At 45.2% G+C, this 26,596-nt stretch overlaps 1 protein-coding gene across 9 annotated transcripts in view; it reads right to left on the bottom strand.

Moving 5' to 3' along the window:
- The window catches only part of NTRK3 (neurotrophic receptor tyrosine kinase 3), a 561,369-nt gene that overhangs the window by 227,883 nt on the left and 306,890 nt on the right, over positions 1–26,596 (bottom strand). For all 9 annotated transcript variants that reach the window (XM_055277323.2, XM_063640134.1, XM_055277325.2 and 6 more), the window contains one exon: positions 26,471–26,573. In XM_055277323.2, coding sequence (XP_055133298.2) covers positions 26,471–26,573 — 103 coding nt within the window. The remainder of the gene's footprint in view (positions 1–26,470; positions 26,574–26,596) is intronic.

Raw genomic sequence — 26,596 nt, 5'->3', positions numbered from 1 at the left:
ATAAGCTTTATTTACAGGGGCTTATCTTTCAAGCCACTCGTGCAGCTTCAGCAAGCCTCGCGCGTGAGACATTAAGGCGCTTGGACTAGGATAACAGAAACCTGGGTGGGATGGAAATACTCACCAGGAGATGGGAAACAACAGAACTTATGATAAAATGCAGTTTCTTTTCTTGAGCAGAGGGCCCCAGATAGCGGGCCGACTATGGTGAGGTTGGAGTGAGGCCTAGAGAACGTGTTAACATCTTTATTAACAATCTGGAAGAAGATGTAAACAGAACATTAATTCACAAGGAATAAATCCGCAGGGGCCAGAAGACTAGAGGAATAACAGAAAAGGATGGGGAGGAGCAAAACCAAGAGAAACGGAGCATGGGAGAGATGGAGTGTGAAAGACAGGCATTCATCTTGGGCGCAAAATCAAGGGAGCTGCTAGGAAACTCAGTAATCAAGAGAAATAATGCTGTAATGTGATATGCTATAAAAACAAAATTAATGCAAAAAATCTGTAGGTATAAAAAAGTCTTGATTACTGGGGTTTTTAATTTGTGGCACCCTCTTAAATTTTTTTGCCCAAAGCGAAGGGCTCATATACCTCACCTTAATCTTGCAAAGGTGGTAGGGGTGATGAACGACAAGATGTAACAGCTAAGGCCACCTGGAGAGCACAGGGCTGAAACAGCACTGTAGCGGGTAGTGTAAGCCTTGGTTTTTCCAGAATAGAGGCTGAAGATCATCCAGGAGGCCATGAGAGGCTCCCGGGAGGTGACTGGTACAGTGTATTGGGCAGCTCATTAGTGGAAAGATGGCAGCAACTTGGAAGGAATTCACAGAACCAGGGAAAGCAGTCAAAATGTGAAGCACGACTGACTTTGGAAGGGAAAAGGAAAATACGGTCCAGCTGACGAAAAGAAAAAAGATGATTTGGAGAAGGAACATGGAAGAGAGAAGGTGCTTTGGCTACAGTACCTGCTAAAAGCTAAAAAAGTCTCTCATCAAGAGAGGCTGGACAAGGGGAAATGACTGCAAAGATGTGTATTTTGAATAGGAACATGGATTCAAAATTTAGATCCTTCATTTTACTGACTGATCTCATCCCTTAGTTGCCCAGGTATTCCCTGAAACTCTTAATGATTCATGAAACAAAGAGGCTAGAATTTAAGTCCATAAAAGTGCAAAATGCCACAGCAGCAGGAACATGGCATCGGGAGGCAAGAGCCTGGGTGCTAGCCTGGCTCTGCCCCAATCAACACTGTCCTCAGAGAAGTCGTTTGATCTCTCTGAGTCTCCAATTCTGCATCCAAAAGCAGGGGTGGGGGAAACTTAAAAGCAACTGTCTCTTATTCTATGATCACATTGACCTAATAGTTACTAAGCGCTCATATGGACAAAAAACAAACATTAAAACTAGAAATTGAATGCTATGGTGGGGTGGTTTACATAGAGACAACCGACAGCATGGACTAGCCCCACACACATCTACTGGAAAGGCTTCAGGATTTGGGGAGGGGGACATGGAGTTGGCAAGGATGCTTTTCACCTTCTCTGGCCTTTTGAGGACTCTACAGTTAAAAGTTAACTCCAAGGGCAGCAATGGACAGACAAAGCTTAAACTACAGATTGTTTATGCTTGTTTAATTAAACCTGAATTATTATTCCAGTGATGAGGATAAAGGTTTCCCCATCAAATTCCTTGAAGCTCACTCCTCACTCCTGTGTTCCTTAAAACCCCCATGTGCTGGCCCCAGTGCTGGCCACCTTTCAGACATAAGCTCTCCCCAGATTCTACTGTGAAAGGGAGACACACAGCAAAGAAGCAAAATGAGAATCAAACTCTGCTCCAAAGAACAATGCAAGAGGCTTCAGTGCTATTGCAAGTGTGCTATAACCAAACAGCCAAAAGGACTGATCCTCCCACCAACACCCCTGTTCTCCACAGGGCTCCCATCTGGAGAGCCATATGCAGAAAATAGTGCCTGGGGGGAACTAAGTATTACATAGTTAACAACTGAGCCGGCAGCCAGCAACTCCCAGTAGTGAGCTCTGGTAAACCTCAGATGGCGGAAACAGAGTTTACTATTCCATCTTCCGTGAATTCAAGCGAGCCTCAGCTAATTTACCCACCTGATAGCAGACAGCAGTGTGGGGAACAGAAAGAGACATGCAGCCAGGATGTCAGAGAAGAAGGGCATAAGAAAGAATACACTGCATGGGTACTGACTTTTCAGGCAAAGGAAACCTGCCCACTTGAAAACATGACCCTCTGAGTGAATGACTGGGGCTCTGTCCTATCAAATTATAAACTCCTCCTACCTTAAAAATAGGCTGAAAAGAGGGAGAGGAAATAGGGTATCCCCAACCACCAGAACCACAAGGACCTGCCCAGAACCACAGTGACCTCTGCCCCTGATTCAGGCCAGCATCTCCCCTGGTCCTATGCAACAGAATTATAGATGGTACAGGAAGAAGATGCTGACAGAAGCAGCAAGAGGTGGTTCTTGATGATGTCCCCAGCATAAGAGGCATTCTAGAAGGTGCTTTTAATTCTTCATGAATTGCTAGATTTGAATTAAGCATATTTTTGGTATATTTAGTTGCACCAAAAAAACACAATCTTTCTATACATAGGCCACCTGGAAAGGACAAAAGAAAAAGAAACTTGCAGGAATGGTTAATGGGTGCAAAAACAGAAGGAATAAGACCTAGTGTTCAGTAGACAAAATAGGATGTCTACAGTTAACAATAATTTATTACATGTTTCAAAATCACTAAAACAGTGGAACTGGAATGTTTCTAACACAAAGAAATGATAAATGGTTGAGTCAATGGATATCCCAGTTATCCTGATTTGATTATTACATATTATGTGCTTGTATCGAAATTTCACATGTACCCCATAAGTATGTACAACTATTATATATCCACGATAATTAAAAAAAGACCCAAGGAAGGAAGAATTGGCTTAAAGATTCTCAAAAGAATGTGCCATCCCCCCAAAAATCTCCCCAAGAAGATTCTACCATAGCTGAATTTCAATTAGCATCCTCTAATCAACTAAGAAATGCTCCAACTCTACCAAGGGGATTACCTTCCAGAATCCGACCACCCTTCAAGGCCTGTCTCTATTAGCTCAAAATGCCTGTTGCACAAAGGTATAACCACCCTCCAGTCAGAGTTGGTGAAGGGCGTTTTGATGGTCCCTAGTATATGACTCACAGCCTTTGGTGGTAATACGAAAAACAGCCTAATAGAAAGTACCTACTGGGCACAGAATAAGAACTACACGGATGTCAATACATTAATCCTTACAACAACCTGTGTTACAGATATTATAACTCCATTTTATACATGAGGAACGTAGGCTCAAGGAGGTCAGGCAAGGATGGTTAGTTTTATGTGTCAACTTGGCTAGATGGTAGGACTTATTTCCTAAACCCTAATCTAGGTGTCATTGTGAAGGTATTTTATACATGTGATTAACACCCACAATCAGTTGGTTTTAAGTAAAGATTACCTTGATAATGTAAATGGGCCTCATCCAATCACTTGAAGGTCTTAAGAGCAAAAACTGAGGCATCCCAGAGAAGAAATCCTGCCTCAAGACCACAATATCAACTCCTGCCTGAGTTCCCAGAATGCCAGCCTGTCCTACAGATTTCAAACTTGCCAGCCTTCACTACTGCTTGAGCCAATTCCTTAAAATAAAGCACACACACACACACACACACACAATGACGGATAGATGTCTGATTGGTATGAGAGAGGCAGAGCAGAACATTATTTTTTCTGATTCAATAGAATGGTGAAAGATGGGGCAGCTTCAATACTGCCCACAGGTTTAACAGTCAAAAAAGACCTTATATTGTTCAAACATAGAAACTTCTTTCCTTCTTTGGATCAAAATCCCATCTACCCATGGTAGTCGCCCACTCTCAGTAAGACTCTGGGAGGGGATTCATAGAAGACTGACCCTGAAAGCGCACAGGTCTTTAGTGCCATCCCCACATGAAAGTGAGGGGTTAAGGCATATGGAAACCCCTCCAATAGCCTCCCATTCCCCACAGAGTCCCCACCTGAACTAGCGATAACAAGCTCCTTACATTTTAAGAGCCAAAGGGCAATAGGAGACTCTAGATATATCCCAGAGGTTATGGCTGGAGCAGCACAACCAGGAATCCATTCCATGGGATGCCAATGGACAATTCTACACTAGAAGACATTCTTCTGTATAACTGGCCACTGACTTAGGTTTTGTGTGCTACTGAATTTCCTCTTGAGTCCAGCATTCTTGCTATAAGGGACCTCCTCTTCCCCCAAATAGCCAGGCATCTGGAAGAAGACATCTGCTTTGCCCCCAAAAGCAGAGCTGATCCTAGGTCAGAGAATACCACTTTATAGAATATTTTACTACAAATGACACTAAGTTGCTGGTTCAATATGACAAGGTGGATGAGACGTCAGGGACACATCCACCTTTGACGTTGAAAGATGATGACTTTTCACTGCATGCAGGTGTGTCTAGAACTGTTGCATGAGATTCCTTACAGTTCAGACACGGGTAGATTATAGTTTTAAAGTAAAATACATTTATCAGCCTCCTTTTGAAATCCATTCTACTGTCTCTAATGAAGATGTGCATTTCCTTAGAACAATGTTTGTCTTTCCGACTGCAACCTGAGCTCATGTCTTGAAAATGTTTGGCCACTTGTTCATTGCTGTGTGGGCTTCCTTAACAGTCTTTCATGACGATAAAGATTACAGCTGCTGGCTTCTCGCTCTGTCATCAGCACAATGTTTTGACTTTCAGTGAGTTGCCCTTGACAGCCTCATGATGGTGGCACTTCCCAGCTATCAGCACTGAAGTTCAGTTACTTCAAATTTTGTGTGTGTCTGCCCCTTCCTGGCTGTCCGCCCTCTCCCAGTCCTTTCTGCAGCCTGAGTCATCGCATCTTCATGCTCTCTTGTCTCTTCCTACTGTCAATTCTGTGTGCTGAGTTCAGGGAAACTATGACTGCAGGGGCAGTGAGGAGAAGGCATTCCTAAACATCTCATTGGCATCAGTAGGGAGATGGGAAGGAGAACAGAGGGGACAAGTTATCCACCTGCAAGGGCTAAGAGGCCAGAGTCAAGGACTTAATTCTCTGCTGCCCTGTCCTTTTATGTTTAGAAGACAGAACACCCTTACTCTGCTTCTGCGAGTTGGGCTGTCCCTTTGCTTGATGAGACTCTGTTGGCTGTGGCTCATCCTGGGCAAGCCCTGAAATTCTCTAGTCCTGACACTCTTCATGGATTGATGTCTCAATTGACTTTAGCTAAGAGAGGCTGTGCATGGGCTCTGATTACTGAGACTTCATTCATCTTCCCAAATGACTAGAAAGTATCATCATAAATAATTCAAACTAAACTACACCTAGAGAGAGAAAGCACAACCCAGTGAGGCCGTGGACCTGATTGTTAACCACGGCTCCTCGTCCCCAGCTTATTCTCAACATTGCCAATTCCAGGCACCATCTGCAGCTTTCCTAGGTGCTGGAGAGCATTGGCCTGTCTACATTTAACGTGTCAGAAATGACTCTCCAGAATTAGGGGAACATTCAAGGAAGGCCCAAGGACCTAACCACTGTAAAGAGTCATGGATGGTTGGGGTTAGAAGAGACCTTAGCAATGAGGTGTTCCAATCAGCTGGCTCATTCCAAGTAATGAGAAGAGAGGATCAGAAAGAACAAGTGACTAGCTAAGGCCACACAGCCATGCAGTCCCAGAGGCAGGAGGAGAGCTGCATCTCCCTACTATTGGTGTAGTACACGCTCCACTAGTTCCACATACGCTGCTTCTCTGGGTCTGGATTTATCAGCAGGGCTATATCTTTTCCTTGTGCTTCACACAGACATTAAATAAAAATAACTCCATAAAGTATTATATGTTCATCAAAGGAAAGGTATCTCATGAGGGGAAATACACACACACACACACACACACAAACACACACACACACACACACACACACACCAGAAGCACTGCCTTTCCCCCACCTCTGAGATCCCTAAAACTAAGCCAGCGGTGGCCACTTTCTGAGCATGGACCACGTGGAGTCCCTGTGCCGAATGCTTCCCATATGTAATCCCAGTCAAATCTCTCAATACCTTCTCACGTGAGCACCATTCACATTTACGGATGAGAACAGCAGAGGTTCAGAAAGTTTAAGTGACTCACCCAAGTCAAAAAGAAAGCCTCAAGTTTAGGACTCCAATTCCAGTCTTAGCCCAGAGTGTTCACCCGTAGTCACTGCTTTCTGCTGCCTCCATCGCGCTCTGTGAGCATTTGTAGATGTGTATGTGTGCATATGTTCAAGGATTCTGTTGTCAAGATTACATATTTTCATTGGTCCATTCCGGCTTCCCCAGTGGTTTCTGCTCATGGCAGAGCTGTGTCCCTCAGGCCTCTGAAATGCCCCACAGTGGATGACCCATAATTGCTAATGGATGCAGCAGCTGCTGCAGCGGCCGGCAGGACAAGGTTGGCTTGGCTTCTGCCAAGTTCCCCTTACCAGAGGCTCCCTGAACAAAGCCGAGCTGAAAACATGCACGGAGGGAGCTTTACTGGGCCAAGGAGCTGAGCAACCCTGGCCTGTGTCTTCCTTATGCTCATTCACATTTTATAAATGCATACTTTGCCCTTTTGCCATGCAGCCTTGGGACAAATGGATTAGATTCTGAATTAACCAAGTGAAATGGTATAATACACAAGCAACGTGAAAAGAAGAAAGAATGTAAGAAAGGAAAATGAGCTTTGCAGAGTAATGGAAAAGCTAGAGACAGGGTTACTGAATGACACAGAACGATGCTTAAGAAAGAGTGTTGTGTGAAAAAAATAGGTCAAACGCTGTTTGAATTGCTTAAGACCATTTTCACTTAAGTGTACATTTAAAATATGTATGAAAATGGGCGGGGCATGTGGCTCATGCCTGTAATCCCAGCACTTTGGGAGGCCAAGGGAGACGGATCATGAGGTCAGGAGTTTGAGATCAGCCTGACCAACATGGTGAAACCCTGTCTCTACTAAAAATACAAAAAAATTAGCTGGCCGTGGTGGTGGGTGCCTGTAATCCCAGCTATTCAGGAGGCTGAGGCAGGACAATCGCTTGAACCTGGGAGGTGGAAGTTGCAGTGAGCTGAGATCGTGCCACTGCACTCCAGCCTGGGTGACAGAGCGAGGCTCTGTCTCAAAAAATAAAAAAAAAATTATGGGAATATAGATACTTAGGTACAGATCTACAGTCACATAGATATATGTGCATATGTACATATATACATTTACATATATGTATTCACACATATGATGCTAACAGTGGTCATTTCTGAATAATAAGATTACCACTAATTTTTATACAATATTTTCTAGATTTTTATATAATGAATATATATTCCTTTTATAAAAATAAGTCCACAGGCCAGGCGCAGTGCTCACACATGTAATCCCAGCACTTTGGGAGGCTGAGGTGAGCAGATCGTTTGAGCTCAGGGGTTCAGGACCAGGTTGGGCAACATGGCAAAACCCTGTCTCTACAAAAAATAAAAAAATTAGCCGGGCATGGCAGCATGAGCCTGTAGTCCCAGCTACTCAGGAGGCTAAAGTGAGAGGATCACTTGAGCCCGGGAGTTGGAGGCTACAGAGAGCCGTGATCACATTATTGCACTCCAGCCTGGGTGACAGAGTGAAACCATGTCTTAAAAAGAAAATAGATAAAGTACAAAATAAAGGCATGTCCCTTCCTGGGCTCAATGCACAGTTTCAAGAGCTTCTGTTGGTCTGGAAGAACTGAAGAGGTCATGGTAGCACCCCCATCCATACCATGACTCTGTCTCCAAACTTCACAGCCTCCCTGTTCTGAAAGCCCTCCCTGGCCCAATTGTGGCCCATTCCTGGTCTCTCAAGAGCAGTGAGAAACAGGAGCCCAAGGCCTATCCATTTGCACACAGATATGTCTAATTGGGAAGAATGGATAAAGCCTGCCTGTGTGTGAAATCCTCTGCAGGGAATAGCAACATAAAGATATCATACAATCTCAGACCTGAACCCACCAAACAGAATGTACTATCATCACTAAGTCCCAGTCAGCAGTGGGAGAAGCCAAACTGGAAGTGGTCACTACCTGGGCATCCAAGAGACCAACAAGGGGAAGAGGGGCAGAAAGCAGAGACATCCCAATGGCAGGCAAGTAGACGACCCCAAGGTGGAGAGCAAGCGACATCCTAGAGATACAGTGTTGGGCAAGTGGGGCAGACCCAGAACCAACAGTCAGGACATCAGGAGACACTGACAGTAGCCCATAAGCAAAGACCCCAGTTGCTGGACACAGTATCGGGAAGAGCAATTCCAATCTGAAAGTAACAGTAAGACTCCAGGTTCTGCAAGATATGCCATTCTCTTAAGAAAACACTATGCTCACTAAGGACGAAAAGTGTGCCTTGCTTGTATCTATATCCCACAGTGCCTACCCCCCATGAAATCCACAGAATGGCTGACATCCCCAAATACACTCCTGCCATTTGGAGAAGCCAAGTATGTGAGTTAGGAAGTAAGAGTCACTGTCACTACCTGCCCAGAGTTCATAGTCTACACCGGGATCTTGGACACACAGCACAAAAGGAAGTTCATTGCCCATTTTCCTCACTTCTGGCCTCTCAGGATTCAAACCTGGTGATCCTAAAAAGAATAGCCCATATATGCAGTGGGTGCTCCTGACAACTCCCACCTCCCGCTAGTTCCCATCCTCCTCACTCCATGCTCCCTCTAATCTACCCTCTCCAACTGACAGAATCATAGAATGTTACAACTGAAAGGGACCTTGGAAGCCCTTAATCCAAATGCCTCCAATTATAGAGGATAAAAGTGAAGCTCAAAAGATATCCAAAGATAAATCAGAGTGTAGCCTGGGCTAGAACCCAGATTTCTATACCATTCCATGACACTTTCCAAAATAAAAATTGCAGGGGCCAAAAAATAGACTTGAGTCTCCCTCACTTGGAAGCTAAAGCTTTGCTAAGCCAAGTGTGGCTAGCAGACCAATAGGACCAGCCTCATATAAGGAGCTTGGCAGAAATGCAGAACGTCAGGCCCTAGCCCAGACCTATCAAACCAGAATCTGCATCATAACAAGACGCCCAGGGCTCCAAGTGAACCATAAAGTTTGAGGAAGTATGAAGGAGAGAATTCTCTCTCTAATCCACTTGCACAGTCAGACAAGAAAGAATCCCTCCCTCTCTCTGCCCATCCACCCCTCACTATTTTCCAACCCAACAGAGTGCCTGGAAATTGATGGCAATAACAAAACAACAACAATGCTCCCATTTCTAGTCAGCAGATGCTTCTCCCCCCATCCGTGGGGAGTCTTTGCAAGGCACTTAAATTTCCCGTTAAGCAAACAGCATGACTGCGCAAGGTAGAACAGGTGGCAGATCACTGGCAAGGGCCCGGTGAGCCGCAAGCAGGCTGGGTCATTAAACACTGCAGTGGACAGGTGCAGCAGCCAGGCCTCACACAGAGGGTGGGGAAAATTGGGGTGTTCAGTCACCTCACCAAAGGAACACACTGCAGGAGGGAGAGAAGAGGAGACAGCGTCCTGACCCCAACCTCACCAACCTCGAATCGTGGTCCTTCATCCTTAAGCCACCTAATACCTGACATTAAGCAAGGAGCTCGTCCTTCCTGAAGCTCCTAAAAGAAGCAGGGACAATAATTTTTGTATCACAAGTTCACGGTGAAAATCAAATGGAAACATGAAAGTGAAGCGCCAAGCACAGTGCCAGAGACGTCGTGGGAGCCCAATAAAAGAGGGTTTTCCTGCCATGTTTTCAGCCCGCATCCCTCCTATTCCTTTAAGTTCCAAGATATGTGCTCTGGCAGAAAGAGGTGGGGGCTGGGGAGGATGGGAAAGCCCAGGCTGACAGCCTTAGCTTACCACTGAAAATCACCTGAGCAGCTTTAGAACCAACCAACACCAAGAGCCCATCCACTGAGATTCTGACCCACTGGCTGGGGGAGTAGCCTAGGTGTTGAAATTTTTTAAAGATTCCCATGTGATTCTACCATAAAACCAAGGCTATGAACCACAGCCGTAATGGGACCTGTGGATTACTCACAGCTTTTCTGAGTGCAGCAAAAATCATAATGATTTCTCCCCTCAACACATTAATTGAGTGATTACTACACAGCTGGGGACTAAGCTAATTGCTTTATATACACAATTTCATTTAATTCTCATAAAACCCTGTATGATAAGAATTATCCATCTCATTTGTCAGCTGAGGGTGTGGAGGCCCAGAATGGTCCATAAGTCACCTGAAGTCCCCCAGCTCCCAAGCAGCAGAATGGAGATTCGACCCCAGCCTGTCTAGCTCTAAATTTTAATGAGCCCCAGTAGCATGACTGGGGAAGAAATCTTAGTGTCATGACACGGAAAAGGAGCCATAGGATTGGCCAGATATTGCACAAAGTGGTGGGTAAAGAAAGAGACAATAAGGAAGAAAGAAGATCAGATAAACATGGAGGTGGGATCTTAGGAAAAGGCAGGTCAGCCCTAGTGTCTTCCTGTCTGTGGGCACTGTGGGGTAGGCAGAAGGAAGAAATGCAAGGCAAGAGCTTTTGGATGGAGAACATTCTCCCCCCGAATATCCCTGTCTCCATCTTACGGCAATCCACAGGTACCAAAAGGAAAAATCCCAGATTATATCTTCATCACAGTAGTAACAAAACTAGGGGTGGTCAGAGGAGGACCTCCAGGTTCCAGCCCTTTGGGTGCAATGCCCAAGGGGCCCAGAGGACATTCATGCACCCTAAGCCTTAGGTGGTCTGCTGACATGAGTGGTGCTGCAGTGAGCAAACCCAACAGTCTACTTGGAGGGGCAAAGCACTAATCAAATGCTCCTGTCAATAACTGTGCAAAGTGCTACAGAGGGAAGGTGCATGAGGAACCTCAGTCTTAGGGAGCATGGAACACGGTTGGCAGAAGTGGAAACCCTACAGCTCGGTGAGGCCAGGGACGCAGCAGGGGCTAGACTCCTGGGCCCAATTTTCATTTCAAAGTCATGAGTCTGCTACTGTGATTGCAGAGCAGGGCACACACTGAAGGGGCCAGGTCCAGAGCCACGTGGGAGGAGCCCAGAGGGAATGGAGGAGTGGCAGTGTGCAAAGAGAGAAGGGACAACTTCAGGAGATATTTAGGTCACAAAGACAGGACTGGGCTGTGCAAAAGCAGGGAGGGGGACTGCGCAAGAAGACATGTCTAGAATGTCTCCTATGTCTCTAGTTTACAGGAAATTCACTGAGATACAGATGATGAGCGATGGGGTGGGGGTTCACCCCTGGGCATGGTTTGGGGCTTGATGGCTGAGGCATCTATCCAGGCTGGTGCTTCACACCTGCCTAAGCTGCCTCCTTGAACCTGGATAGGGTCCTTCCAAGGCAGGTGGCTAGTCACGACCTCAGGTGCAATATGGAATTGAGGTTTCTACCAGGAGGTGCTATGTTGTTTCCCGAAGTAGTAACACTTGCGTACTTGGAGAGAGAGAAAGACAGCAGAAAGGGGTGGGAGAGTGGATTAAAGGGCCAGGACCAGGGCCAAAAAAAAGCCTCATTAACCCGCAGCCAAATGTCCGCCTGAGGCTGGGTAAGCAGCTTATTAACTGATAAGAGGACGGTATGAAGCTGTTAGCTTAGGGAGTTTGACACTCACTGGTTTGTGGGAAGCCAGGAGGCTCTCAGGTGATTGAGGGAACTGAAGAATAATCTGTCAAGGGTTTTCTGCAGGTCCCTGGGATGGGGACTCCCCAAGATTCCCAGCAGCCCTAGGTCTCCTTATATTCTGACTTTAAAATGCATGATAGTGACTACGAGTATGTGGCTTGGAAGCCAGACAAACCTGCTAGTCCTCCTTAGAACTCTAGCAGGGTCTGTGAAACTCAGTTTTCTCATGTGTAAAAAACAGAATGATAATATCGACTTCAGGGAGCTGCTGTGCAGACTACTGATTGTCATAATATGGATGGTAACAATGATACAATTTGCTACTATTTGGTTGAGCAATGTGTTCTGGGCTCTGGATTCCAAGTTCTGGTTTCTGTTTTTTTTTTTTTTTTTTTTGAGACAGAGTCTCACTCTGTCACCCAGGCTGGAGTGCAATGGCACAGTCTCGGCTCACTGCACACTTCACCTTCCAGGTTCATGCCATTCTCCTGCCTCAGCCTCCCGAGTAGCTGGGACTACAGGCACCCGCCACGACACTACATGCACCCACCATGACACCCGGCTAATTTTTTGTATTTTTAGTAGAGACGGGGTTTCACCATGTTAGCCAGGATGGTCTCGATCTCCTGACCTCATGATCCGCCCACCTCCGCCTCCCAAAGTGCTGGGATTACAGGCGTGAGCCACCATGCCTGGCCTCTGGTTTCTGTTTTATGTCCATTATTTCAGTTAATCCAAAGAGCAGCCCAAGCCTTCAAGATTTTGTGTAATAAACCAACATCTCAAGGCAAACTGGGCTGTCTATAAATGTAAAACACTAGTATTTTTATAACAGTAACCTCACAGGGGACTAGCATCACCCATGTTGCTACCTGGCAAAGCCATCAAGCTGAACCATCAGCCCCAGAGGCTAAATTCAGCCCAGAGGGTTTTTCTTTGCCTTAGAGTCTGGATGTGGTTGAGGGTCAGGAAGGCTAAGGTGGGGAGAAGACAGAAGGAAGCGAGGGACTGCCCTCTGTCTGCCACTGCCACGGTCTCTCTTGGCCAGCCCTGTCTGCAGACACGTAGGGCACTAACCTATCTCCATGGGCTTTAAGCAGGGTGAATGTTTAACACTGGCCATGTGGAAACTTGCATGGTCACTGGGGCAGGGACACAAGAAAGTCTCCTGTCAGGAGCCTGGCTCTAAAGGTTCTTGGTCCCAGTGATGACAGACTCTGAGCAGCAGGGTTCAGAAAGGTCCAGCACAGTGGCCTGAGCTATTTCTATAGCAACAGCACTCTCCTCCCCCTTCAAGAAAGTGAACTGAGCCACCTCAACCTGAGCATTGTCCAAGGCACCTGGAAGACCCCATACAACTCAGGACCCCAATTAGTCGAGGCATCTGGGAGGTACAGAGTTACCCCAGGATCTGTACCACCACCAAGTGGGTGGTTGTGGCTATTCCTCCTTAGGCTGGGGACTTAGAGGGACCTGTGTGTGCCCAATGACCTGGGAAGAGATTTTGAAATCATTCTTTCCCAAAGACCAGAGAGTAATAGGACTGTGGCATTACCACTTTCCTCCCCAAGTCTGCATTCAGGCCAACCCAGCCATTACTGATCATGTAAGCTTGGGCTAATCACTTTGTTCTTTAAATGGCTTTGTTGGTATAGCTACTATGCAGAGCTGTATTAAGGTGTAGGTTGTGTCTGAAAACTGCCAGGCATATAATAATCACTTAATTAATTGTAGCTATTAATATTATGACCTGCTTCTTCAAACAGAAGGAGCTCTTGGTAGACTCCCCCACCTGCTGATCAATTTTTTTTTTTTTTTTTTGAGACAGAGTCTCACTCCATTGCCCAGGCTGGAGTGCAGTGGCACAATCTCGGCTCACTGCAACCTCTGCCTCCTGGGTTCAAGCGATTATCCTGCCTCAGTCTCTTGAGTAGCTAGGATTAAAGGCACACATCAGCACGCCCAGCTAATTTTTGTATTTTTAGTAGAGATGGGGTTTCGCCATGTTGGCCAGGCTGGTCTCAAACTCTTGACCTCAGGTGATCCACCCGACTCAGCCTCTCAAAGTGCTGGGATTACAGGCGTGAGCCACCACAGCTGGTCTAATATTTTTTAAGGGTAACATGAAATTATGGGGTCTGAAACTATGGCCTGCAGGCCAAATCTGGCCTGGCACCTGTTTTTTATAAATAAAGTTTTATTGGAACACAGCCATACTCATTCATTTACATATTGGCTATGATCGTTTTCATGCTACAACAGCAGCCTTGAGTGATTGCAACAGAAACCATATGGCCAGCAAAGTCTAAAATATTTACTCTCTGCTCTTTTATGAAACAGTTGGCAAATTCCTGATCTACACAAGAGTTTCTCAAACTTTAATGTCAGTATGACCACCCAGCCTGTTTTTTAAGAACGCAAATTCCCAGGGCCTACTATCAAGGTATGAGATTCAGTAGATGTGGCCCAGGAATCTGCATTTTAATCAGTACCTGCCACCACCAACAACCACACACACCACCATCAATGACTGTCAAGCACGTGGCATGAGGCAACATTATGGGAATCCTGCTCTGTGCGGTCAGCAATCCTAAGTGACACCAGAGCCGTGGCTTTCACCACAAAGGGGCAGATGGATCCTGTGTGGGGGAATGAGTCAGTCTCTGGATCCACTGAGGGAGGAACAGCTCCACTGTCCTCATGGGTCTCACATCTGCTTTGTTTTGTTTTTAAGGTTCAATACAGAAAACTCAGAAGACATCACAAAAGATGAAATAAAAAAGCATCCCAAATCCCACCACCCAAAGATAACTACTGTTTACATTCTGACTTATAATTCCATATGATCCCAATATTTTTTCTAGGTATGTGTATAAAAATATTTTCTCTTTATTTTACAACAACAAAAAAATGGCATTAGAGAAACTGCTTGGAGTCTTTTCTCACTTGGAAATACATTGTAAACATGTTCACATGTCAATACATATTGCTAAAATATCATTCTTGGTATGCAACTATAAAAATAGAATGCAGTAGATCTCTATGAACTGATACTAAATCATCTCAAAGACAGGCTGTTAGCAGAAATAATGTGGCACAGAACAATGTGAATACAAGCTTGCATTTGTGCAAAGGCAACAGGGAAACATATCCTTGCATAAGCCTTGACTATCTCTGAAAGGATATGTAAGAACCTCTAAGTAATGGTTATCCCAGTGGCAGAAAATTAGGGAGGGACTGAAACTCAGATTTTTACTCCATTATCTTTTATGCTATTAGGTTTTCTTACTATTTGCATATGAATCCTTTCAGAAATGTTAAATATATACTTTTAAAAGTTGTCATTTTTAAGGTCTGCAATGTATTATATATATGGACCATAATGTATTAATACTTAACTAGTCATTTATTGTTAGGTCTGTAAGTAATTATTTATTTATCAAGTTTACTCTGTAACTCACACTGGCATAAATACCCATATCCACAAATACGGATAGCCATTTGTGAGTATTACCTTAGGTTAAATTCTCCGAAGTGGAGTCAGTAGGACATGGGCTTTCATGATTTTAGGTTTTTAATAAATATTGTCAAGCCACTTTCCAGAAAGGCTACCCCATTCTACACACTGGGTAACAGCAAACATTAGTGTCCATTTTCCCAAGCTCTTGGATGGCCCCTGATTTCTGATAGCACTTCTCCTCAGAAGGCAGCAAGCAGCACACACAGCCCCATCGGGCTGGCATGCCCCTTGCAAAGCAGGCACAAAGCAGAGGACTGGTGCTGTGGGAGCCATTTTCACACATAATGGCTCATAACAGTACTCAAATCCTGCCTGCTTCCCCTAGAGCCCAGGCCAAAAACAGGGTGCCCCTCTGCACCCCCTTCAACTGGTCCAAGGCCAACCCACTGAACTCCATTTATTTGGAAGGATTCACTTTTGAAAGGCAGTTCCTGGAACCACCCGGACGCCCTCCTTGGGGCTTCATGTCAAGGCCTGCTGGCAGATAGACAGACGCTGGCATTCTTCTGCCCCTGCCCGGGAACAGGTTTGCAGGGCTGCTCCAGCACAGAGGCCCCTTTGAATTCAAGATGCCTGTCAGGTAGAGAGGCTTGGCATTTCCAGGACTTATCAGTCCTGGAAACTGCTCTGGTCTTCTGCCAACTATGCAACTCTTATTCTGCAGTAAATTGGAGGGCAGGGCAGGCTTCCAGTGTGAATACCAACCGCCAGAGCAGCAAGACTGGGAAGAATGGGATTCCAGCTACCACCCAGGGCAGTGTCTCTGAGGCCGGCGGGCAGCCCAGGCAGCCCACCAACTTAACCCATGGGGCTTCCTCTGCCCGCCGACAGACCCACTCTGAGCCACTCCAGGGCCTGCCAGCACAAGCTTTTCTGGTTTTCTATAGCCTTCAACATTTCATTCCAGATCAGGGTGGGAGGGAAAGCAAACAGGATAAAGAAGTTTCTAAAGAAAGAGAGGAATGACTGTCCCAGAAGCTCAAGGAGCTCTGAGCTGGGAATGCCGGCTGCCCACTGCCTGCTAGCCTCTCTGAGTTTCTGCCCCCACTCCTTCAGTGGGGACATCAGTGTTGATTGACCTGACAGTTTACTGAAATCAACTGGGACAGCAGACCTTACAAGTCCCCTCATGTGGAAAGAGGTGGCAGTTTGGTTTCGAACCAAGGAAGCCACTACAGAAACAGTTTTAGGAAAGAAGAGAGGCATATTTACCCAAAGAGGATAGAATTGAAATACCTTACAAGTAGTGCTGATAGAGCCCTGGCATGGCGGCTCATGCCTATAATCCCAGCACTTTGGGAGGCCCAGATGGGTGGATCACCTCAGGTCAGGAGTTCAAGACCAGCCTGACCAACATGGTGAAACCCCGTCTCTACTAAAAATACAAAATTTTTTTTTAAAGTGGTTATAGTTTGCAATCTTATAGTCACAAAATCCCAGCCTATAGACCTTTGAGGCAGGTTCATTTTGCAACTGGCACTCAGGAAAAAACAAAAAGCAGAGAGGTGATCTAAGTTCCCAGGTCACAGGCCTGAAGTATTTACCAGAAACTTAACCCCTTATTACTTAAAGCATGGTCCACAAAGCAGCATTGTCTGGGACCTTGTAACAAATGTTGACTCTCAGCCTTCCCCAGACCTATTGAACCAGAATCCACATTTTTAACAAGATCCCCAGAATCTTCCAATATTCACTTGCATGTTCAAGTTTGAGAAGTACTGTTCACGTTAGCAGCCATTTTCTCTCTACAGGTATAGGATGGCGGTTCCTAAACCCCAGCAATCATTCAGGATCAGCCAGAGAAACTGCTTGTCCCCCACATCACCCCAAGTCTGATTCAGTGGTTATGGGGTAAACCCTAGGCAACTGCACATTGAACAAGCTCCCAGCATTATCAGATGAGCTGGTCTGCAGACTACATAAATGACCTGGAGAACCAGTGAAATATACGGACGTCTATTGGATTGAGATCATTGTTCCTCAACCTTAGCTGCACATAGAAATCACTAGAGGAACTAAAAAAGAACACCCACCCCTGATTTAAGTGACCTGGAGTGTGGCCTAGGTTTGGGAAGTTATATAATCTTATCAGATGTTTAGAATGTGCAGCTAAGATTTAGAATAAACAATTAGAATAAACAATTTAGAATAAACTCATTTAAAATCTAGTTTTGATACTTACCAGGTACATGACCTTGAGCGATTTAACCATTCTGAGCAGCTTTCTCATCTTTAAAGTGGGAATAATAGCCACTTATGAAGACTATATTTGAAGATATATTAGATGTCTGGCACACAGTAGGTACTCAATGAATGTTTGATGCCTGTCACTCTCTTCCCCTACTATGATTAGAAGTGAAAAACCAACTGATATTCTTGCCTTTAGCCCAAATCCCAGCTTCTCTCTAAAAGGAAGTACAGAAATACCTGTTTCATCACCATTCAGGATAGACAAAGGAGCTAGGATCTTAAGCCATGATGGATTTTGTATTCAGGAAGCAGAGCTGGCTTCGTGGACCTGTGACCTGGCTCCATGCTCAAAAGAACCTTAGCTTGGGATTTAATGCTGTGCTGTAGCTGTCTGGAAATTCTAATCTTTTTTGAACATTTTTCACTGGGCCACACAAATTAGGTAGCCGATCCCGTTAGGGAGGAAGCCAGCAGCATGTTCCCCTCTGGCTTGTGGTAACAGAGTTGATCCAAGAGAAAAGAATAAAGAGGCAGGCACCAGAGTAACTTGGTTGGTTCCTCTCTAAGTATGCTGCGGTATTGAGGAAGAGAAACAGGGAGTGTTATTAACCCTTCTGAGTGCAAGGGCCAGAGATAGACCAACCTCAGGCTTCTGCTTCTTTCCCTAGAAGCTCCGGGCCTGGAACAGGTGGCAGACACACCTGCTTGCTGGAAGCACAGCTGGCTGAAGGATGCTATTCCTCCACCTGCAGTGCACTCCTCTCTACCCCCCTGCCCAGCTCATCCTCCGTCAGGAACCACAGCACAAAGGGCAGTGGGTGGCTGGGGCTGGGGATTTGCAGCCATTGGCTTGGTGTCTGATGTTTTCAGCATGTGGTTTTTCTCCCCTATTCCAAAAACGTGTTTTCCGCTTAGCAGTTGTTTTGATCTCTCTGTTTTGCTGTCTTTGGTTTCCAGGGCTGCTCTTTCGCCATCCTAAAGCCCTCTGCAGAGTTCACAGGAGAATGAGCTGCATAAACACAGGTCTTGGGTACTGCAGCCACATGACAGCTTCTCATTAGCCAAAGCCTATCATCATGCCTCTTCTGCGCAAGTGAAAGCTTCCAAGACCCAGAGGAGAATATGCAGAGAGAGAAAGAATGTGCCACGAGAAGAGAGGAGAGGGTCTGTTGGAGCAGTTTCTGCAACCTGACTTTGCAGGGGGTAAAAAACATTTGGAGCAAAGAAAGATGCTAGAAAGTCAAAGCTGGCAACCCCAGCCCCTCTTGGTTTTCCATCCTATACTGTGATACCGTAGGATAATTGGATCAGTGAGGAAGTATGTCACCATGATTTTTGATGACAAATAAATTACTAAAGTTTGTGACTTTTTAAGAGTCAAAAATCAGTTTGAATTTACTTTTATTCTTAGCTTTTAAAATCTCATTTACTAACACATCTTCTGTTATAGTTTCCTAAGGTGTAAAATTACTGTGACAACCAGTACTTTTAGGAAAGCCTGGTGACATCCACAGTGGGGCTCGAGGCATGTGATCTCACCTGTCACATGAGTAGAAGGGACAAGAGGTGAAGAACTTCTAAACTGGGTAAGGTATCGCGGGGCTGTTAACCCTGTGGGAGCCAGTTGCAACAACACAAGTTAGTAAGCACTGTGTTCTGCTGCCAAAACTAAATGAATCTGAGATGCCATCACTTTGGCTATAGAGCCAAGCATAGTGGTCATCCTTGGCCCTGCTGAACAGGATAGAGAGGCCTGCCAAGAAGAGCCAGCTAGCAGGTAGCCACAGAGGAAAAATATTTTGCATCAGCCTCTATTTCAAGGGAATCCCCTTTGAATAGGAGAGTCGATGCAAGGGAACAGTTGGTTCCCTGGAGTCTTCAGAGCAAGTTCTGCCTCCACACGACCGATGGTGACTGTGTAGGGACTTCTATGATGATTCACTGCACCCCTGCAAACTCCCACAAAGGACAGGGCAGCAAAAGCATGCCAGAAAAACACACATGGCTTTACAGCCTTCTCAAAGCTCCATGCATCACATTCTAGAACTCAGTCATCAAGTGGGGTGAGGCTCTGACTGCAGTCAGAGCCTCTCAATGAAGTTCAAAGCAGAGAAGGAGAAGCAGAAGACCGCTGGCTTCTATAAATTTATGTCCTGCCTGTGGATCTGCTACAAACCTAACCTCTTTAATTTAGAATTGGTCAAATACTTGGCATTTGTGAGGGAGGGGGGTGGTTGGAAGGTCTGTCAAACGTCAGAAAAGAGAGGGAGGGCATGCAAACATTTGTTAGGAGAATACGAGGACCCTGGGATCACAACACAGGAAAGAAGCCAGAAACCACTCTCCACATTATGTTCAAAGAGTCATCTTACACCAGGAATCCCAAGTACGGGATCATGGCAAGGGCCAAAGGTGCCCTCCTCCCTTGCACATGTCAATTCAGAGGAGGAAATAGAAAAAGAAGTCAAGAAGGAAGAAAACAAGAAGGAAGAAAGAATGGACATATCTTGGGAAGCCAGGAAACCCAATTCCTTTACCCAGTTTCATGTCTGCCTTGCACTGCTCTTGGTTTCCGACCGCCTGCTAAATGTAGTCAAATAAGTGTATTGTGCAGGGCGAAGGAAACTATTTTACTCAACAATACCAACAGTGCTTTCATCCATGGTCCAGGTCCCCTTTCAGTCATCTCAGAGATCTATCGCACACCACACTTCCAGTACCAATTCCCCTGCTCTGCACACATGGCTAAGACACAGGGACACTGTCCCAGCTGAGAAAGAAATGCCAACCTACAGCATCAAACCTCAGGAGTCCTAGATCCCTCCCACTCCTACCTCCCTCCACCTGGAAGAAACTCTTCTCAGTCCAATGCCCCAAGGTTAGGAGAGAAGGCAGAAATGACTCCTTCCCAACTCTAATCATTCCCTTAACCAAGCGGTGAAACCAGAAGGATAACAAGATCGTTCAATGTGGCAGCAGCCCCTGAGATCTTCTGGCAGGAGCCAGTCCCTCCAAATCAAGACTCTGGCAGGATTCTACAATCCACTCAGAGGACAGTTACCATCTGTTTATGGAAAAAAATGTTAATAACCCCCAATCATAATCAAATAGGCAACCACTTTACTTTAAGTACCTATTAACTAACGCTAATTTACAATGGAACAGTCCTGCAAGTGCTCATCCGCAGGCCCATCACAGGCACCAGCACACATCCAGCCATTAGGAAGAAAGGCAAGTGGTTGCTGATGAGGCACTTAAGGCATTGCCAGAAGCCCAAGCAGCAGTTCTTGATGCCCTTCCTTCCCAGCCTTCCCACTTCCGCTGCCCTGCCACGCGGGCAGTCTCTAGCATGCCTGAAAATAAATGAAGGAGGTTCTTGGAGCCTACTCCTCCATCAGCTCCTATCTTTCCCTAAGGCCAGGAGTGCCCCAGGTTGGAAAAAGTGGATTAATAAGAGAATTTTCGAAAGCCCCATTTAAGTGGGGCAGCATTCAAAGCTAATTAATCAGAGCCTTGGAGGGATTGAGCTGATGTATTCATAATCCAGCTTCACTTCTCTGACCCTCCCAGGTTCTCTGCACAAGTCAAGTATGTGGAAAAGCAGGGCCTGGAGGCTCTCGCTAGCTGTGTGCTCTGGCACATCACTGCATCTCTCTGGGTCTCAGTTTCCTTAGCTGTAAAATGGGCACATTAGCCTAATAAGCCTAAGGTCTGTTTCAGCTCTGATAAACCATTATTCTGTTTTCTCCGTGGGAATAAGAGGAAGCCAAGAAGTATGAAGTAATTCTCACAGTATCTCTGATCTAGAAGTATTTAAAGATACTTATGAGGTGGTCAAGAGGAAAAGAGGCCAAATAATGTATATATTTTTTTACAGGCTGCAAAAGATCCAAACACTTGCTTCCTTTTTCTATTAAATAATGATGATGCTCACCTTATATTTTCTATTAAATAATTTCGATGCTCATCTTATATGAAAACTACAGGGCACATTTTATTATTGTTCAGACACACTAACACCTATTGCCTGGTTATTGTTCTAATGACCACGTGAAATGATGATGGTGCACTATGGATGTGGACAGTGTGGCAGCCAAGACAAAGGAGTTAGGGCATTTGTGTTGCTGTGGAAAGTGGTTGGAGCTAAAACTCAGCCAAACCAAAGCAAGTCACTTCCTTGTCTGGGCCTCGGTTTCTTCACCTGGAAATACGGATACAGGAGAGCCCAGCCAGATCACTGTCATGATCTTTTAATGCCTAATTTAACAATATTTTATGAGAATGAATTTGGCCTAAATTCTGAACCATCTCACTTCCAGGCCCAGGATGCAAGGGTACACTCTAGTTAGTTGTTAAAATGCTGAAATATTTTTATATGTTTCTGTAGCTGCGGTAAATATCCCATGCCCTGAACCCCACAAGTACCCACCTCCCGACCACCCTGGCCACCCCATGATCTGACAATCAAAGAGTTAATGCCTAGCACAGTGGGGACCTCCAGGGCCCTGCTCCAGCAGGAGAACTGGCTGATAGGGCAGTGCCCAGGACATGCCAAATACTTCGCAAATCACCCCTGCCACTCTGAAGCATCAGACTTCATCAATAGCAAAAAGAAACCCCCACTGTACACTTAGCACCATCTTAAAACCTTTGTGATTCCAAAAGAAGATGAGCTTGTGTCCCAAGGTGACCCCCTCCCCAAGCCAAAATTTTGATCAACAACATGGCAGTTGGAGGGCTCTGAGACAAAGCATGTTTGGTTTGTTTCTATGAGATCTGGTTAATATATTCATCTCCCATAAAATGGGCACCCATTGGAATTCCTACACATACCAACAGAGAGAGATCTCCAACACATGACAAGGAAATAAAGCAAGATGCAAGTTACTCAGAGTATAAGCATGAATATAAATTAAAACACGCACAGAATAATGCATTTTGTAAGTGTATTGATATATATGCATGTCTGTGTGTCTACATATGGATATACAGAGACATATTCATATATCTGTACATATACATATAGGTAGAAGTATGAGAATGAACTGTTTACCAGCCTTAGCCACTCAACTTTCATGTAGTAGAGGTGGTTGCTAATTTGGCAGTCTGGGAGGTGTGAGTTTATCTGGGAGACAGCCATGAGGGGAGAGACAGCCGACAGAGACAGAGATACAGGGAAAGAAGCTTCAGCCAGTGAACTGGAGGATGCTGAACTTAGGCTAACGGCTGCCTATGGAGATGGGGACGGGAATAGGACCAGGGGGATGACTAAAGGGGTTTTAGTTCTAGTCATATTTTATATCTTCCAAAACTAAAGCAGTAAATGCAAATATAAGACAAAACAGTAAGTCATTTATTCTAGGTGGAGGGAATATGGGTGTTTGTTATATTAATCTTTGTGTTTTTCTGTATTTTTTTTATTTCTCAGAAGGAAGTAAAGCTCCTTTTAGTAGGCCCTCCCTATCGACACACCTGGCCCTCAGATGTGGATGGGGGAATTGTTTATGAGTTTTCCCTATCATCATCTCTCTACTTCCCACTGCCCAGACATCTCAGATCTCCCAATTAACTCTAACTACCCCATTGTTAATTTATAAGCTGTACTTTTTTTATTATTAAAGTCATTCATTTCTAAATTCAACAAGCAATTGTCAAATGTTGTGTGGTGTTTTCAGGCATACTAGGCTGAGTGATCTGTGATTTCTGCCATCGGTCGCTCCTGGTCAAGTAGGACAGACATGTGGTCTATCAGCAAAGAAACGACAATGTACTGGGATTAGCGTATAATAAAGGCATTTTACTAAATATTGTGCAGGACAAAAGAGGGCATGATTGAGTCTTGGATGGGAGCCCTTTTTGGAAGGCAATAAAAGGAACCTATAAAGGTTTATACATAAAGAAAAGAAGGGAGAAATGTACCCATGGAGCCTTTTTATATGCCAATTACACATAGATCTCAACACTCACAGCAACCCAGTGAGGGAGGTAGTCTTATTACCATTCTGGAGTTGAGGAAACAGAGGCACTGAGAAGGTAAATAACTTTGCTGAAGCCAATGAGCAATTAAATGGTATCGTAGATTCTCACCCAGACTTGAAAATTCAAAACTGAGACTGGGGTGGATGTGAAGAGACAAGGCTTTCCCTAAGTCAAAGATGGGGAACTTCTGGTACCCGTGTCATCACTCTTTATCCAAGACTGTGATGCTCACTGGCAATAAAAGATCAAAGGTTAATGCAGCTTGAGGCATTTGCTTATGTCAAAGAAAAGAGTCAAACTCGGTAAAATAATTGAAGAGATTTATTGTGAGCCAAATATGAGTGACCAATGGCCTGTGACACAGCCCTCAGGAGATCCTGAGAACATGTACCCAAGGAGCCTGGACCACAACTTGGTTTTATACAGTTTAGGGAGACATAAGGCATCAATCAATACATGTAAGATGTACATTAGTTCAGACCAGAAAGGCAGGACAACTGGAAGCAGGGGCTTCTAAGTCATAGGCATATTCAAAGATTCTCTGATTGGCAATTGGTTGAAAGAGTTATTTTCAATAGGAAGGTTCAATAAGAGGTTATGGAGACCAAGGTTTTATGATCCAGGTAGCAGGCATCAGACAGAATAGATTGCAAATGTTTCTCATCAGACTTAACAAGTCTATTCTATCAGTAATTCCAAAAAGAAGGAGGGTTTAATGAGGCATGTATGGCTCCCCCCTTCCCATCATGGTCTGAACTAGTTTTTCAGGTTAACTTTGGGATGCCCTTGTTGAGAAGAGGGATGCATTCGGATGGTTGGGGGGATTAGAATTTTATTTTTGGTTTGCACTTATTTATCCTAAAGTGAGACCTAAACATAATCTGGCTTCATAAAGATGAAAGAGATTCAGGCTTAATTCTAAACAAGGTGAGTCTTAGATACACCATCTCATCTTGCCTATAACTCCAGTATAACTTCTTTAAGTTGCCTGACTTTACAATAGAGGATATTTCACTTCCACCTACGTGGACATGTTCTCATGACCCAACCAGGGCCAAGAAAGGAAGCTCTGCCTGGGAGAGGGGAGCAGGGGCTGGGAGAAGCTCTGAGGACAGCTGAGGGGAGGCACCACCCTGGGTGCTGCCTAATCCATCCGACATGGGGACACGCTGTTCCAGAAACAGGATGACAAGTAATAGGAAAAATCTGCTCTCACAGCACTGCCAAGCATGTCTCAGGGTCTCAGCTGGTGGTGTGCCTCCTCGGGGGAAGAGCAATAATGCCCCATTCTTCCCTTTGGTCAAGGCCCTGATGTTTTTTCAGGTGGAAGGAGGAAGAGCTAGAAAAGCTCCCTGTATGGTAGGAAAACTTTGCACAGGCAATAATAGTGCCAGTCCTCAAAACCAGGAGCCCAAAAATTATCCAAAGATTGAAAGCTGTGCGCTCACTCAGTGGTCATCTCATCTTCTAGACCTAGAAAGCGCTGTTTGGCATGTTGTGTTTGCAGATAAGACATCTCCAATCTAGGTGCCTAAGAGTGGTCTGATTTTGTTTAAGTCATCTGGCTTCCGGCCAAACTTCCATCCCATCTTTATAATTTCCCTCCACATGTCTTTCTCTTGGTCAAAATATCTCAGACGACTTAAGAAAAACTAGCTTGCTTTGCTGTGACTTGATCAGGTTCATCAAGAGGAGAGAGTGCAAAGGCAGAAACCTTCTGGAAACAGGGCACCCTGTACCCATTTTTTGTTTGTTGTTTGTTTTTGAGACAGAGTCTTGCTTTGTTGCCCAGACTGGAATGCAGTGGTGTGATCACAGCTCACTGCAGCCTTGACCTCCTGTGCTCAATCAATCTTCCCACCTCAGCCTCCTGAGTAGCTGGGATTACAGGGTTTTCTACCCTTCTAATCCTCTCTGGGTATTTCCCTATATATCAGTGTTCTGAATTTTCAAGAAGTTACAGAGGCTTCTGAGAATATAGCGAAAGCTATGGACTAGTTCGTTTCCATGCGCAAACACTCCAACATTTGCATACAACTCAGAGGATCACCATCCCTGTGAATGCCATTCATGTACTCTTCTTCAGTCCCTGAGCCCCAAGGTCCCCAAACACAGACACAAGCTCATGCAGAGAATCCACAGAAATTCATCTCTCTACACATCCCATAGTCTCACCAGATAACACCAACCTGAGTCCTGGCTCAGCAAACTGATAACTTGTCAAACCTCTTATCATCCCTCCCTACCCACCCCCACCCAGCATCACCAAACATGGAAACCCCAGCTGGGAGCATATCTTGAAATTCAAGTTTCTGTTGTGGAACTGGTACCCAGCCTCTCTTGAACCATTTGGTCACATCCATCTCTGAGACCAGGCAGGTGGATGCTAATTCACCATGTTAACCCCTTTCATGCCAGTCCCCTTACCCGAGCCTTGGCAAAGAGCCACATCCCACCACCCCACCCTGCCACAGTGGAGTGGAGCACTGTATGTCATGGAAGCCAGCCAGCAGATTTAGAAGTCATGTTGCTCTTGGCATCCACTCTGGGACTCTGTGTAGAGCTACGTGCTGAGATCCCGTTGCATGGGCAGCTTTTCAATGCCGGAGTCTACCTACATCTTGCTGTGCTGATGCCTTCCCAACGCGACTTCAAAAACAAGAGGAAAACCGTGTCCTCAAACTAGGAGTCCCTTTACCCACCCATAATGAAAATAAACCAAAGTCCCTCTTCATTTGCCCGGAAATCCAACTTCCTTTCCAAATTATCCTCATTGCATAAGCCCTTCTAAGCAACATTTATCAGCAGTCAAAGCAAAACCATGTGGATCTACAGTTTGGTTCCCACAGATCCCAACACTGCCTTCAAACCATAATTACCAAGAACAAGGAGCAAACAGGAGTTTCCACCAGTACCACTTAGACCCCATGACCGGAGGCTCTCTCAGAGAGCAATAGGAGATTAAAACAGTATCTTTTGATCAAAAGCAGTAATGTTTCCCCCCATGACGCCCTTGAAAATGAAACTCCCACCTTACCCTTCATTCCAAATTTGGACCGTCGACCATATTTGTTGATCATGATGAAGAGAACCACCAACAGGACACAGGCAAAAGCAGCAAGTCCAACTGCTATGGATACCTATGAGGAACCAGAAACAGAGA

The sequence above is a fragment of the Symphalangus syndactylus genome, chromosome 5 (genome assembly GCF_028878055.3).
Source record: "Symphalangus syndactylus isolate Jambi chromosome 5, NHGRI_mSymSyn1-v2.1_pri, whole genome shotgun sequence".
NCBI lineage: Eukaryota > Metazoa > Chordata > Mammalia > Primates > Hylobatidae > Symphalangus > Symphalangus syndactylus.
The sequence above is the reverse complement of the archived record's forward strand: the minus strand, read 5'-3'. Positions and strand labels throughout refer to the sequence as shown.